This window comes from Sardina pilchardus, chromosome 1 (assembly GCF_963854185.1).
Source record: "Sardina pilchardus chromosome 1, fSarPil1.1, whole genome shotgun sequence".
NCBI lineage: Eukaryota > Metazoa > Chordata > Actinopteri > Clupeiformes > Clupeidae > Sardina > Sardina pilchardus.
The window spans coordinates 21429826-21447241 of NC_084994.1; the positions used below are offsets into that span (position 1 = coordinate 21429826).

Here is a 17416-nt window from a genome sequence, read left to right on the forward strand (position 1 = left end):
AAAAAACGTAGAAACACAAAAAAACCCACCTTTGCACGCATGCACATACGCACAAGACATAATGCTACAGCGTTTTATTATTGTTTGTTTAGTTTCCAAAGAAAATATTAGAATGGCCAATGCCCTTCCCAGCAGCTCTACGTGACTTCTTGCCCCAACCCCACCGCACAGCAAAAACAAACACAGACCTCTATTGGTCCCATAGGTGGGAGTGAGTTCTGGACAGCAGCACTAACGTTTAGAGAGGCATTTTCATCCCAGACCCTGCAAGAGATAGACAACGATAGAAGTCTCAGACCAGCTGATCCAGGACCGTGCCAGGATGCGTGTGGACCTGGTGGTGGTGTGTGTGGCCGCCGTGGCTCTCTCTCTCCCCGCTCTCTCAACCTGTAACCCACTGTGAGTCGACTGTTGTCATATTTATGGTTTATTCACGACTGCATACAGACCTACACTTACTAAGACATTCTTAATTATTCTGTCACGTTAACATACTACATTTATTCAGGATGTTCATGTTAGTGTAGTATTTGAGTTGGTGTATAACTAATAGTTCGCATGTTTGCCTTAATTCAACTCAGATTGTATAATCATTTAAATGATTTTAGATGTCAAATACAGATTAGTGTCAGATCAGTAACCTACATTGGCCCAATCCCAATGTCCAGATTCACAGACTTTGGTGCGCGTTATGGCGAAATTCGTAAGGGCTAGGGCTCTTCCCATCAGGCGCGTTCAAGTTCAACTCCAAATGACCTCTTGCAGCAGCGAGAGCTGCCGGTGTCAGCAGGGGAGGGGATATAAACGCTGCTATGAAGTTGTACACTCTCTACTTCCCGTAGTCTAGACTTGACCATGTGACGAGGCACGGACCCGCACGGACCCTTGTGGATATGAGGAGGCACCTAAACACCTGCACATACGTCAGGGATGTAAAAGCCAATTAGGGCACAGACCTGACGTCATGAAGGCAGGGTCTAGGCTCCGCAGCGCTCCGCAGTACCTTTTGGGCTGCTGCGCCACTGCTGAGCAGCCGCCTGGCCATGCCTTGCTCCCGTGATAAGTTGAGGCCATGTGATACCGACTGCCGAGTCGAAAAAACACCCATCTAGACCATCGTGGACAGATTTTTAACCACCTGCGCAGTTTTTGTGCTGCGCAGCCATCTTGAACACGCCTAATGTCGAATTTCAATGGGCGTGAAGGTTTGAGTACAGTAGTTTGCATCAGTGCAGACGTCACCTAAAGCCTACCTTACACTGACAGACTTTGACAAGATTTGGGATCGATTCTTGAAAGATTGTCATCTTTTAATGAATGACTTTTATTCAAGCTTTACAATCTTTCAAGAATCTTTCCCAAATCTTAGCAACGTCTGTCAGTGTAAGGTAGGCTTAAAGGGTCACTGCACCCTAAAATAGGTTTTTTGAGCTGTTGATTGATTGAAAATACTCATAAGTGGTGAACTGTACTATTACCAGGGTTAATATTGACAAAAATGTGTTTCTCGACAAAAGTAACATTTCGTCTGATTTTGTATTGGAGATATTGCTCTCTCGCGCATACTACCGTTTGAAAACATGCCATGGCATGTTGGTCCAAAATACTATTGGAATGCTGACGTTGTCCTGCACTCCTAGTCCGACACTACGTCACCGGGTCGTTACAAATTAGGACTGAAACGCCCCAACACCTGCTGCCCTGATTAGCCTACCTGTGAGAAGCCATGTCTGCAGCACTCATTCCCAGATTGACACGAAATCACCATGGTTGATTGGTTGCAGCAGTGCTGCACTCTCTCTCCAAATTTCAGAACGTCTCGCCCATTTTGAAAGCCGTTTTCAGAAATGTGAAGTGGGTGGAGTTATGGGGTGAAGCGACTCTTTAAGGGAATTATTCACAGTTCAAAGTGTTGTGACGTTTACCATGGAGATCATAGGAAAATCCGGAAATTACAAAGGTAAACAACAGCGCGACACATGTGCATGGTGTAAATGTCAGCAACGTCTCTGTTATCAAACATCACTAAGGTACATGTGATTTCGTGAAGTGCTGTCCCAATCCCAAATACCTATACGTACAAACGGCATCTTGTCATAATCGTGGTTACCGCCCCCAGTTACCGTGTTAACCATGGCTGAAACACCCCCCGTGGGGGAAAACATTTGTGTTCTGCTAACGAGTTAAAGGCGTTTGGTTGGGGTGCGCACATCCACAGAAATAGTCCAGGTGCCGGACAAAAGTATAGATATAATGGAATGGATTGGTCCGCACACTGGGTAGGCTCCAAAAATACACTATATTTACTTCATAAAAGGCAACGTTTCAATCCGCAGTGGGATCTTCTTCAGGCCAACGCTAACAGCCCATTGACTTTCATGTGTGATGTTAGCATGTTTTCCCCCACAGAGGGGGCGGCAACCTTCTAACCGTCTGTATCTATCTGAGGCCATGTGGCCTCACACACTCATTCACTTAGCACCTGAGATCAATTAAGTCTGTGGGCCAGATGTACTAACGTTTTGCGCCCATTTCAGGCGTAGCGTGCACGTAAAAACATGGGGAGGATATGTATTAACGGGCCGCAATGAGAGAAACGCGCAGACTGCCTGCCGTGGGAGCTGAGAATGGCTATTTGCGTTTTTCCGTGTCATGCATATTAATTCCTGGGCGGATCAGCTGAAAATGGGTGTAACGCGCAAGTACAGGGGAGGAGAGGTGCTAATAGCGATTGATTAAGTATTCCGCCATATGAAAACAGCGCACGTCTATTTTGCGTTGAAAAACTTCCGCCTGCTAAAAGCAGGTGTAATCCAAATTGCGGTTGACTGCTTCTCTTAGAAAAACGTTTAGAGACAGCTGAATCAGTATTCAGAGCATCAGTTTTCTTCATTGTAGGCTACTATGTCAAAAGCAACCTTAACTTTCGTTTGCCTCTGTAATATCGTATTGTCTCTTTCACGACATAGCCCTTCTCTATATGTTAGACTAAGTATTAAGTCATAGCCCTGGTCTACGTGTAGTAAATAGTTCAAGTATTTTTTAAGTGGATGGCCTACTCTGTCTGTCGCTGCTCGTTGACATCTCTTTGTATCATGTATGATCGCTAAACGTTGATTCTTTTTAATGTTGCAATATTCAACTGCGCTTGTGGTTTAGCTTTGCATGCGCAATTGGCGTGTTACAGGGGGCGGGAACGGGCGGTGTTGGACGCAATTAACGTAATGGAGTGACAGCTTAGTAAATTCCACGCAATATAGTAAAGCACAGCGTTCGCATTCTGCGCATACGAAAACTCGGTAGTAGCGCTGTCTTAGTACATCTGGCCCTGTGAGTCTTTGGTCCTTAGTCATCAGGGCTCACTTTGCGATTCAGCTATTATCACTTTTATACGAGGGGTAAACTATGGGTTTGAGTTCACACCTGCAGAACATTTATCAGGTAGAACAGTTATATTAAAAAAGGAAAAAAAATGCTGAAATTTCAAAATTGGAAACGGCTTGAGTAATCCATGCTTTACATCGTCTTATTCAGTGAGATCTACTGTTATTTTGATATATAGCTTGTCATGAGGAAAAATGGGTGTGCAGATGGATGCAGAGCTGTATCCAGAATGTAAATACAATTCAATGTCAAAGTTAATTTTCTTGCAAACGGTTTATCAGAGCAGATGGCCATCATCAGAAAGTGGGGGTTGTGCATTTTCTTGATATGTAATTTATACTCTATGAGCAACTGGTGTGAATGTGGACCACAGGGAATAATTGTCTTCACTATAATGAGTTAATAATAATGTTTATATTGCATCAGATATGTGATGTCAGCTCCTAATCTCCTGAGGGTAGGAACTCCAGAATATGTGTTTGTGGAAGCCCAGGACTACAAGAATCAAGATCAACTATCAGTAAAAATAACGATCAGCAAATTCTACAGCAAGGATGTCATTGTGGAAACATACGTGACACTTACAAAATCAGACAACTTCAGAAAAATTGCAAAAATCACCGTAAGAACACTGTGTGACATCTCTTTGACTCTCTCTTTCTCTCTCTCTCTCTCTCTCTCTCTCTCTCTCTCTCTCTCTCTCTCTCTCTCTCTCTCTCTGTGTGTGTGTGTGTGTTGCATAGGTTTACTGTGACTAGAGCAAACAAAAAAAAAATTGCAAATAATTTAGCTTCTTTTAGTCTTCTTTAATGAATAGTTTGGAATTTTGGACATAGGACCTCATTTCCAACATAGCCGGTGTGGTAAAATTCAGTGGAGACTGTTTTCAGCGCATTTCATCCAGTCCTTCTAATTGCAGAGTCTGTGGAGTGGGTAAGACTGTTTTTAGTACAGGCTTAAGAAACCGTTGACTTGCTCTAACCTAGCACTGGCAAACTCTGCAAGTAGAAGGACTGGATGAAAAGTGCTGAAATCGTTCTCCACTGGCTTATATCACACCGGCTAAGTTGGAAATGAGGCCCTATGTCCAAAATTCCAAACTTTTCCTTTAATGGGTTTTTCCCTATGTTTGAAATTTGTTTGTTTTTTTATTCTGATGTTTTCGTATTCAGTGAACTTTCATGACAATATTTTCTTCAGATTCCCCCCACAGGCTTTGACAGTGCTGAAAAAGAATATGTATTACTGAAAGCTACTTTCCCAAACGTGTTGGATGCGTTGGAGAAAGTGGTTCTCCTGTCTTTTGAAAGTGGATACATTTTTCTACAAACAGACAAAACAATATACACACCTTCATCCACTGGTGAGATATTATCAGGGCCCTGGCCACTGTGACTGTGGGCTTCCTGAAGGGTCGTTCTTTCAGTTATATGAATAAATATGAAAGTCTCATCTGGTTTCAATATCACAATCAGGCTGCTTTTTAAAAGTCAGGTGGACCATGAAGTAATCCCAAAATAATATCCTACACAACCTCATATAATGCTGTCTCACTTGACTTTATTCACCTAGTGGCCATCAGTAAACCAAAATGAGGCTAAGAGGTACGAAAATCAGTAAGCTATAAGTAGCACTGTACAAAATGAACAGACTCCGTTGTAAGTTCAATTTGCGTATAATAATCAAATTATAACATTACATCGGGGGGGAAGCTTAGTGCTAAATTTCAGTTTGAAGGTACATTATGCAGGCTTATGTATTTTTGGCTACAAATATATTTATGTGACATAGGACTACATTAGGGGCCATTTTGAAAGTTGTAAAAAAATATATTCGGGAACCTACAACAACAAACGACAAGTTCTGAATCGTTCTTTTTATCAAAATAACATTGAAACTACACATTAGTTTTCCACTTGGGATTCTAAATTGCTACGGTGACACATCACGACACATCATGAGTGAGTTTGACATTTAAAGCTATTCCTTGTAACTGCATTTACTCAACACAACTACATTTGTGAATTGTGAACATTACACCTTATAACCCACTGACTCCTTTCTTTTCCAATGTCTGTTTTTAGTTTATTATCGGATCTTTGCCCTCGCTCCAGATTTCAGGCCAACAGAAACTACTGTCCAAGTGGATATTATGGTAAGTGTTCAGTTGGGCACAGTATATTTTTTTCATGGATTTTATGTACTAGTGCAGAGCCCGTAGATGTGGCATTTTGTGTTCGTATAACATGAAATTTGGCACTGCACACAATCGTGCCATTAGGTTGACACCCACCAAATTTGAGAGCAGTCGGATGAGTGGTTCGAGAGTTATGCGTGGAACAGACAGACAGACAGACAGAGTGACACACAGACAGACATTCCTTGCATTTATAGATAGATAGATAGATAGATGGTACACATTTCTATTGGACGTGATTGCTGTGCTCACATTGTCCTCACCAAGTTGGGCATGCCTGTGTTACATGGCAACTGGCTTCCTTGATGACGTTCCACGATTGATGACGTTTCTTCGACAGATGTGGTAGGCTACCTTGACACATCACGCTTCTTTCACGGTGCGTGACGGGCTATCAATCATGCAGTTTAATTTATAAGTGGTTTGAATCCCACATAGAGTTATAATTAGCCTACTTTATTTAGGTATTCATTTTTCGATGGCATATTCATGATCCAGTGCACGTAGCCTACTACAACCAATTTTGACATTTAAAGATATCATGCATTTGTATTCGTTCGTCTCCTTTTTACATCAGAAAGCTGACAAGTCAAGGTGCCACATCTGTCGAAGAAACGTTATCAATCGTGGAAAGTCATCAAGGAAGCCAGTTAACATAGGAAGCCAGTTGCCATGTAACACCTGAAATCAACTTGGATTGTATTTTCGCGTCTTCTCATCAAACATAGTGAGCATGCTCAAACTACAAAGTAGAATACACAAGAATTCCCCGATTGTGTGTACACAATTATTGGCACCCCTGGTAAAGTTGACTAAAAACAGGTATATATTTTGGTGACTTATCATAATCCCACAATGAAAACAATGAGGAAAAGTGTCATCTTGAAGGGAAGCACATTTATTCAGATAAATATTTATTGTTTTTATACCTGTTCAGTCAACTTTACCTGCAGTGGAAATAATTGTGGATGGCATGGTATAACCTTGGTTCACTGAAGGAAAACACAAGACGTTAACCAAATGGGAAATCATCTTCGGAGGACACTGTATACCAGTGTTGTGCAAAGTGAACTGTTCACGTTCATAGTTCACCATTTTTAATTTTGAACTAGTTCAAATTCAGTTCATTTGAATGAAAATCTGTTTCTGACGGAATATAGGCTACAGCCACCTGTTGTTCTCGTCTAATTGAGAATGTCCGTAAATTGGGCTTTATTTCGCTGGGCAGAGACATTTCTTTTAGGTCTAAGGCAGATACCGAAGCCTAATAAATGCGGCCGCACATTTATTGATAATTATTGGGGGGGCGGATCAAAACGAAAAACAATGGTTCCTCGCTATCCATGCGGGGGTACAGTACATGCCCACTAAGTTTCATGCACCTCCTTGACAGAAATTTGCTCTGCAAAAAAAAAAAAGCAGTTTCGTTTCGGTTTCAGCCTTCAGTACCAAAATGAAAATTTTGGTACATAGTAAGCTCTATTCGGACGGGACTAGTTTTACAGGGGGATGTGGAGTAATGCGGTTTCACATGACCTCTGTAATGTACTGTAAATGTCCAATTCGGACGGGACTAACAATCTCTGTAAGTTTATTTAACATGGGAGGAGTAACTACTTTTACGTTCTGCCGTCACATCTTCGTCGCCGTGCATGTTATACTTTGCGTCAGTTGCGTGTGGTATTTTCAGATTTCAAAGACTACACAAGTTGGTTAAACTAGCGAACGTTAGCTTTGTTATGCCACAAGTAGTTTGAAATTGCTAACAACATTAAGCTATTAGGCAAACTAGCTAACGTCCTATTAGAAGCTGCACAGCATGTTACGTTTTCATTCAGACTATGGTGGAATTGTTTTTAAATCAGGATGTGACAAAATATTACAGACATCTTTACAGAGGGTCGCGTTCGCACGGGATTAATATTACCTACGGTAATTTCTCCGGACCATTTTACCGAAGGTAAAACTGGCTGTAAATTTCACGGACGTACTCCGTTATGGCGCGTCCGGGCGGGACTAAATTCCCCAGTAATAATTACTTTACCTCATGTCACCCCATAAAACCAATCCCGTCCGAATAGGCCTTTAAGTCCCTTTCCCACATGAGCGAGACATCCGGATGTCAAACGGATATAAAACGGGTGGCTGTATGTGGGAACGCAAAACTCGAGTATTTTCATACCCGGAACTCACCCTACTAGCCCCCTAGTACTACTTCTAGATGTTATCCGGGTGCGCTTAGGTGGGAACGCAGCCGGGACAGTTCTGGGTAGAGTGAGGGGGGCGTATCGATGATGTATAGAAATGCGCCCTTGCGGCGCGAGCGGGCGCGAGGCTGAAAGTACACATTGTCATGGTAACGATAAACATTGCCCTACGAGTACAAACCGGTACAAACACAGACGAGAACATCTGAGTACAGAAAACAGTGACGTTTTGTTGTACGTACAATAAAAATTTAAACTGCAATCAAGTTGTTGTGTTTGTTGCGGGACTTTCGCACCTGCTACGTGAATAGCTTGAAGTGTTGTCGATTTGCTCGCAACTAGCTGTTTATTAATAGCCTACTGTAGTTATTACAATGGTTAGCAATTAACAGCTAATAGTTAACATCGCTATTATTTAGCATTGTTGCTTTTGTAGGAGTTGGGAAGGAGCCTCAGACCTCTGTATTTTCCAGGTGTGTCATTATTTTCAATTAATTTGTTGTGTTGGATGTTTATACCAGAGAGGGTTAAAGCAGAGCTTTGTTTACTGTGTGTGGTCCTGGCGTTAGCTATTTTTTCCTCTATGCTAGCTCCCGCTGACTAGCGAGCTAACTAAACTACTTGTTCTGTTGTTTCATGATGTTTTGGATCTGATGTAAGTTCGCATCATCCAGGCAATACAACACAACAACGGATTTATTTAGCGTCATCTCCCTCCCCCTGCAAGTGCTGACGTTGCCCCACCCCTCGCGGCACCTACTCGGGTCTAGTGTGAACACAATTACCCGTATCCTGGCCGTGTCCTTGAACGCCGCTTCAAGGACTCTGGGCTTGCGGTCCACAAGCTAGCTTACCGGGAACATCAGAAGGCCTACAGCAAGTCCCTCAGCGATGCACGCTCACAGTTCTACTCCAACCTCATCAAAAATAGCCCTGGTAACTCCAAGAAACTTTTCTCAACCATAAATCATCTCCTCAATCCCCAGACCCCCCCTACACTCCGTTAATACGCAGGAGCGGTGCAACAGCTTCATCTCCTTCTTCAAAACAAAGGTAGACAACATCCGCTCCACTCTCTCCGGCCCCTCTACCTCCATGTCCCCCCCTCCCTCTGCCCCCCCTGCATCTCCAGGCGATTCGGCAGGCCTTCAGTCCTCTCAGCTTCTCTGCTGCTTCACCAACATCACACAGCATGATACTGAAAATATCCTGAGACAGATGAAGCCCTCCACCTGTGCCCTGGACCCATTTCCCTCTACTCTCATAAAAGATCACTCTTCTGCAATAAGTCCCTTAATCACCAATATCATCAATCAGTCCCTCCAGTCCGGCCATGTCCCCACATCCTTGAAAACTGCTGTCATCAAGCCACTTCTCAAAAAGCCCACTCTTGACCCAGAACCACCTGCCAACTACCGCCCCATCTCCAATCTTCCTTTCCTTTCGAAAGTGTTGGAAAAGGTGGTCTCTGCTCCACTCCATAAACACCTCACCACAAACAACTTATATGAGAAGTTTCAGTCTGGTTTTCGCCCTGGCCACAGTACGGAAACTGCCCTGGTCAGGGTCACAAATGACCTGCTGCTGACAGCTGATACTGGCTCTCCATCACTTCTCATCCTCCTTGACCTCACTGCAGCATTCGACACAGTTGACCACCACATCCTTCTACAACGCCTCCACTCCTCCATCGGACTTTCTGGCTCCACCCTGGCTTGGTTCACATCATATCTCACGGACAGAACAGAATATGTATCCCTGGCAGGTGCAAATTCAGCCACACACTCCGTCACCTGTGGGGTCCCTCAAGGTTCAGTCCTAGGCCCCACCCTCTTCACTCTGTACATGCTCCCCCTTGGTGATGTCATCAGCCGGCATGGAATGTCTTTCCATTGCTATGCTGATGACACCCAACTCTACATAAAAGCTAACCAAACACCCTCTGCAGCCCTATCCACAGTTTCCACCTGCCTGGAGGAGATAAAGGCGTGGATGACGGCAAACTTCCTACAACTCAACAGTTCTAAAACAGAAGCTATCCTTGTTGGCACTCCACACCAGATCCGGGCATCCACTATCACCAGCATCCCCCTCCCCGGTCATGACATCCACCTCTCTCCCTCAGTCACAAATCTGGGTGTCAAGATGGACCCTCACCTGACTTTTGAGGCACACATCAAACATCTGTGCAAAACCTCCTTCTTCCACCTCAGAAACATTGCCAAACTCCGCCCTTCACTCACTCTCCCCGACGCCGAGAAACTTGTCCACGCCTTCATCTCCTCCAGGCTGGACTACTGCAACGCACTCCTCATCGGGATCCCCAGCAAGAACATCCAGCAGCTGCAGTATATCCAAAACTGCGCTGCCAGGATCCTGATGAGGGTGCGGAAATTCCAGCACATTACACCCATCCTCAAATCCCTCCATTGGCTTCCGGTTCAGCTCAGGATTGAATACAAAATTTCCCTTCTGTCACACCAGTGTCTCCATGGCTCTGCCCCCCTTTACCTCAAAGAACTCATCCCCCCCCACTCCTCCTCACGTCATCTCCGGTCTGGACAGTCAAACCTCATCCAACACAAAAGAACAAAGCTAAAAACTATGGGTGACCGAGCTTTCAGCTCTGCTGCACCCAGTCTGTGGAATGCCCTCCCTGACCATCTAAGGGCACCACAGACTGTGGACTCTTTTAAAAAAGGCCTGAAGACGCATCTTTTTAGAAAAGCTTTTAACTAAAATACTCTCATCTGCTTTTATATGCTGGTTTTTAGTTTAATTTTATATGATCGTTTTTAGCTTGTTTTTATATGCTGGTTTTAGCTTAATTTTATCTGCTTGTTTTAATTCTTTTGTTAATTTTATCCTGTTTTTTTGGGTGTGTATGTGCATTGTAGCACTTTGAGGTCATTGATTTGGTGTAAAGTGCAATACAAATAAAATTTATTATTATTATTATTATTATTATCTCACTCGGACATAAGGCGCATGTGGGAATCGTCCGTGTAGTGCCTCTACCCGGGTAAATATGTCCGGGTGACTTCTAGAAGTCATGTGAGAAAGGGACTTTAGATACACTTATGGCACGGGTGCTTGCGTTTCTGTACGAATCCGCCATCTTAGTTTGTATAGAAATGAAGTGACGCATACAACAAGGGTGGACATAGGGGACGTGCAGTGATTTGTTGAAATTTTGCTCATAAACTTTGATATGTGCACGAAAGGGTCACGTGGGGTAGGAGTAGTACGACCGTTAGCTTGACGAACAAGCTGTGAAATGATCCTAGAGGGTCATGGATATAATTGGCTGGAATTTTTTGAGCCCTGCCCGTTCCACAGATGATTGACGTATTTAATTTACATTTCAGTGCTTCCAACTCAGTGGCTGTAATTGGTTTAGGAATAGGATTTCAAGTGATTTTGCAGAAATGGCCAAAAAAGAGTCCAGGCATCCCAACCTGCAAAAAGTCATTTCAGGGAGGTATCCCTGATCCCCCCCCCCCCCCCCCCCGCAAAAAAAAAAAAAAAAAAGGAAGACAAGGCAATAATACAGGCTATAGCCCAATGCACTTCTAATCATATAAGAATATGTAGATTACTTTATGGGCTGCTTATACTATTAATGTAAACGGCTTTTACTCTTATTCCATTGCAACTTTAAACAGGTCTAAGGAGTTTGTTGTTTTCATGTAGCCCTGGCAACTAGCCGGCCTGAATAATATGCACTTGAAATGAAACCTATTGATACGGTTCGGGAGAAGAGATATAATCCCGCCCACACTGGAAATTGATTGGTTGACTTACCGAAACATGCCAATCAGGATGCTTCATGAGACACACACGCACACTATCACACACATGAACAGTCTCTCGCTCTGCCTCTCTCGTGTGCGCGCTACACAGATGCTGTGCGCGGTTTTGAGCACAGTCTGTGTCGTGTGCGCGCGATCTTGCCCGCTCGCTCTAGATTCCGGGAGATTTTAAGTAATTTGCGGGCATCAGTGAGTCGCTATTAATATGCGGGAGATTCCCGGAACTTCCGGGAGACTTGGGATGTCTGAGAGTCACATACAGTACCCCACCTTTAACGTCCATTACACATCACTAAACAAATAACTTCTGCTCTCTAGGTATTTGTGTGGCAGAAGGTTTTTGAAAAGAGAATCCCATAACCTACCTTTAAGATTGGAAATATATTTTCATTCAGAATTTGATGAAAATAAATTTGATGTTTCAGAAAAGTTGTGATTTGTATACATCTAACAATGGGTCATGGTTGAAAAATGTATTAATTTTCATCTATGAATTACATTGATTGATTTATTTTCTCAGAATCAAGATGGGATTTCATTAACTCAAGAGACTATAACCCTGAAAGGTAAAAAGGGAATGTTAAGTCGATCCTACACTCTTCCAGAGCTTGTCAGGTCTGTACTGAATTTGTAATTTGTAATTACACATAAATGTGTAATTACACATAAAACAACATATAAAACATGAATACACTACACACCATAAATGCACATTGGTACATCCAAATTTACTCTACAATCTTTCTGATTGCAGTTTTGGGACCTGGTCCCTCGTGGCAAGATTCATTAACACCCCACAGAAACACTTCACTTCACAGTTTGAGATTAAAGAATATGGTGAGTGAGCAGTCAATGGAGATTGCATTGGAAATTGGAAGACAGCCACAGTGGCATGAACTACAGTAGTAATACTTACACATTGTGCCATTCTCATTTCAATTTAACCTTTTTCTTCTTTTTAATTTTATTTCCCTTTCTTTCACTTTATCTTAGTTCTGCCAAGCTTTGAGATAACATTGGCTCCGAGGAAAAACTTTTACTATGTGGATGATGATAAACTGGAGATCGATATAAATGCTCGGTGAGAAAGAATGATGTAGAGATGTGGACACATTTATCACTGTGGTAACACGGCAGCACTGCTGTACCGTAAACTAAGAAGGGGACGCAAGAAGGGGACGCAAACGCATCGCATGTCTCCAGATTTTATGAACTTGTGGTAAAATGCTAGCCTGAGTGCCTGCCGAGTTTAGCCCCGCCCACAACATTTGAGGTTGGGAAGTTCGGTCTGGCATTAATTGCTCTTTTGGGGTGAAACCAGGGGGTCAAGACCGTGAAGATTAGCTTCTCCATGTTGACACGGCATTTTCAAACATGGCGCCGCATGGAGCATTTAGAACCAGCTCCATGCACGAAATTCGGCGTTGGGCACAAGCTCTCATGCACGTACATGTTGGTGGGCAGTTACAGCCAAACTTTACTCAGTGTGGGACCCCACTCGGACTCAGGTGTGCGTTCCCGAGCAACTTTTTCTTCTTCTTGTTATGCGGCAAGCAAGATTTGTGCATTATCATCAAACACTGTGGATTAAGAATCCTAATACTCTTGCCAACAGAGGAGTTACCAGGATATCATCTTTAGGGGGCATTTTGAAAATGGTATCAGCACAATCTTTAAGTGCAGGCCCATTGGCAGACACATTATAACAACAATACTGTAGCTATTTACATAATCTATAGATGTTCTATAGGCTATCTATCTATCTTTCAGGAGCCAATGCAAAATACATGATAAGAATTTTAGTGACACAATTGTTTTGATATTGATAATAAGTCAATAATTTAAATATTTCTTGATTTGATTTTTTGACTTGATTTCCGCTAGTCAAAAATTACGCCTGTGGAAGCAATGCTTTTGCTTTCTATGTAGTTTATTTAAATATTCAAAACCAACAAGTGGAAAAACACAATATGCAAGCAGTAGCCTACAGTAGTTCATTATTTTGGGGCGCTATTAGCCTACAGCCTGAAGTTGGAGAACAGTAGAACTGTATTGACATTTTAAAAATGGATTAGGCTACTTGGGAATGGCTTATTACAGGCTACAAATGAATGTTTTATATCCTCGTATTTGGTAAGGTCTGCCGTTTATTTTAATATATGGTTTGCCGTTTTGCATTTTTCTCCCGTCGCAGATAATGCACACAAAGTAAATATGAAAAGCACTCCAAGAGTGCAGACCTCCAAGCGCAGGCTAAATTCACATTGATTTTCTTGCGATCCGTTTAACACAGCAACTAGGCATATACTGTGCCCTCCATAATTATTGGCACCCCTGGTTAAGATGTGTTCTTTAGCTTCTAATAAATTCTTTTTTTTTTCAAAATAATATAGGACCACAATGAAAAAAAAGCGTAAAATCCAACCTTTAATACAAGTGCATTTATTCAGAAGGAAAAAAAATCCCACATTAAGAAATTATTATTTTACATCAAATCATGTGTGCCACAATTATGAGCACCCCTGATGTTAATACTTTGGACCCTTTTGCTACTGTAATAAAACAGCATCTAATCTTCTCTTATAATGTTTTAAAAGATTAGTGGGAACAGAAAGAGGGATCTTCGACCATTCCTCTTTGCACAAAATCTCCAAATCATCCAGCGACCTGAGTCCTATCCTCTGTACTCTCCTCTTCAGCTCACCCCACAGGTTTTCAATGGGGTTGAGGTTTGGGAACTGAGATGGCCATGGTAGGAGCTTGATACGGTGTCTGGTGAACCATTTCTGTGTAGATTTGGCCATATGTTTAGAGCCATTATCTTGCTGAAAGACCCAGTGACGACCCATCTTCAGGTTTCGGGCAGAGGCCACCAGATTTTGATTTAAAATGTCCTGGTATTTCAAAGCATTCATGATGCCATGCACCCTAACAAGGTTCCTAGGCCCTTTGGAAGAGAAACAGGCCCACAGCATCACCGACCCTCCCCCATACTTCACAGTGGGCATGAGGTGCTTTTCTGCATACTCATCTTTTTGTTACGCCAGACCCACTTAGAGTGTTTGTTGCCAAAAAGCTCTATCTCTGACCAAAGCAGACGGTCCCAGTTGAAGGCCTAGTACCGCTTAGCAAACTCCAGACGTTTGCGCTTATGATTTTGAGTGCATGCCTCCCAAACAACTTGTTGGCATGTAGATAGCGCCTGATGGTTGTTTTGGAGACTTTGTGACCCCAAGATGCAACCATTTGATGCAATTCTGTAACAGTGAGCTTTGGAGATTTTCTTGTAGCCATGGCCTAACTAGTGAAGGTCGACACACATCTGCCTTACTTAAACGGTGTGTTCCTTGGTCTTTCTCATGTTGAAGAGAAATGGCCTCTGTGTCACGTCATATTTATACCCCAAGGAAACAGGATGTTAAGAATTACTAATTAAATGTTCATCTAATGAAATGTTCATGTACATACTCTGATCAACTTTGTAAACTACTGTAGAAATGACATAAATACTTTAATCACATTTGTTTCCTAGGAATTGTTAGAGGTGCCAATAATTGTGGAACAGGTCATTTTATGAAGAATAACTATTTCTTAATCAGGGATTTCTTTTTTCCCCTTACAATTCACTTCAATTGAAGGTTACATTTTTCTACAATTTTCAGTGTGAGAGTATGCTTCTACAATAAAAACCGAATTCATTTTAAGGCTTTTAACACATCTTAACCAGGGGTGCCAATAGTTATGGAGGGTGCTGTATAATAACATCGGAAAGCTAAGGTTGTGCTCTGTCAAGTGACATGCATTTCAGTGTGACTAGAACTTTGTGAGCAATCCGACAGAGTAGAATGGGTGTGCATTTTGCTTCTTTCGCCCATCGCGGATAATTTCTCTGCGCTGAAAACGTAGACAGACAGATATTAGACCTAAAGACTAACTGCAGTTGATCTAAAGAGCTTACCTATGCCTTAAATTCGTCTCCTGTTTAAACAATATGCTATGGTATAGGCTATATTCTAGTTACCAACTGATAATTAACAGATTGGAGAAAAAATAAGAATGGATTTGAAGTGACATTTCTTGCGTGTGCTTGAGATTGATGATGTGTCACGCCAGGTGCGAACATTTGATCCACTTTTTATGAATTCATTTTAGAAGCAAAATGCGAATGAATGGGTTGAAATCCGTACTCGCATGTGTGCGACCTTCAAATTTTACCACTCACACACATCTATTTTTAGCCGAATAATGCGACGATATGCTCGCACTGTACAGCCCTGCCTACAGGGAGGAGGTCCAGCCAGACAGTAAAAGATATGGACAGAGCTATCACGTAGATGTCAGCAGAGACCAAGGAAGCAAATTTCAACGTTTTTTCATTTGGTCTTCTGTCTCCTGCGCAGACATGTGACGTAGTCTGACCGAGTCTGACCTATGGCGACGCTTAACTTTCTCTGGACGCATGCACATTACCACTTTAGTATTGGCACACAATTTGCTTAGTGACTGGATTATTACGCCTGAATGAGAGTATAGTTTCATGTCAAATCAGCCTAGAAAATGACCATGTTTCATTTTCCGTTTGTTGGTCTGTCAATTTGCATCAGATTGTATCCCAATTAGTCACTATCAGAACAATTTTGAGAGAAGATAGGACTGTGTGAATATAGGGTTGTGGGAACATAGGGCCTAATTTAAAAAAAAGTATTTTTTTTAATTATTATTAGAAATGTGGGAACATAGGGCCATGGGAACATAGGGCTGTGGGAATTTAGGGCTTACCCCTCCGATTCAATCATCTATGCTAGGCTGGAGATAAAAGTGGTATCGCTAGACTCAGAGAATGGCTGGATGAACTGGAGAAAGGTAAAAATCAATAGTATAATAACTCAAGGGGAGGTGGAAATGTAATTCCCCAAATGGTGGAATATCCCTTTAAAGATAAAAAAGCAAATGTCCCATAGGTGTATTCATTCTTGAAATATTTGCTATTCCAAAATATTTTATTTAGCTTAAATTGATTGATTGATTACTTTTGGGTTTATTTGAGTTATCCTGGTTTACACTGTGTTTCACTCCCAATAAAGGTATTTGTTTGGCAAAGAAGTGACAGGAATGGCTTTTGTGATGTTTGGAGTAGTGTTGACCGATGGTCAAAAGAGGAGCCTACCGCTTTCACTTCAGAGAGTTGAGGTATACATTTTTTTATGAAGTCATAAGTACATACAAACACACTGACACACATACACACACTCACACACACACCAATACAAATATCATATAAATCAAATTTTAACATGACATATTTGCTGAAAGATCACAGATGGGGCGGGCAATGCTACCCTATGGAGAGAGCACATTACCAATGTTTTCCCTGAGATGGATGACATTGTCCATTCTTCGATTTATGTGCATGTCAGTGTGTTGACAGAAACAGGTATGTATTGTCCATAGAAAATGAAATAAAATAATAATAGATAAATTTCTTCCAGAACAGAAGAACAGAATAGAAAGAGTAGAATAAAGAAAACCAGAATAAGCATTCTGCATATTATGCCCATAATTGTATGTATTCGTTTTTAGACGGATCATCAGATGATTGAATGTATTTTATGTTGTTTCCTACCATTAGGCTCAGAAGTGTTGCAGAAATGCAACAAAACGACATACCCCATATGAGTGCAATTAGTCGTAAGGAGATTGGGGGTGATCTATGGTCTTTTGAGCTCCCGTCGTCGACTTCAAGGCAGCTCTGCCTGGAAGGCGCTAGGGTTAGACAATTAAGTTTAGGGTTAGGTGCCTTTGTTCTAATTCGCCCA

General features: G+C 42.1%; 1 protein-coding gene across 1 annotated transcript in view; it reads left to right on the top strand.

Annotated features, from left to right (window-relative positions):
• Positions 1–264: 264 nt before the first annotated feature.
• Positions 265–17416, top strand: part of LOC134077182 (complement C3-like) — a 37500-nt gene continuing 20348 nt past the window's right edge. The window contains exons 1-9 of the mRNA XM_062532624.1: positions 265–399; positions 3811–4006; positions 4585–4747; positions 5469–5539; positions 12121–12215; positions 12355–12437; positions 12594–12681; positions 16685–16790; positions 16914–17034. Coding sequence (XP_062388608.1) covers positions 323–399; positions 3811–4006; positions 4585–4747; positions 5469–5539; positions 12121–12215; positions 12355–12437; positions 12594–12681; positions 16685–16790; positions 16914–17034 — 1000 coding nt within the window. The 5' untranslated portion in view covers positions 265–322. The remainder of the gene's footprint in view (positions 400–3810; positions 4007–4584; positions 4748–5468; positions 5540–12120; positions 12216–12354; positions 12438–12593; positions 12682–16684; positions 16791–16913; positions 17035–17416) is intronic.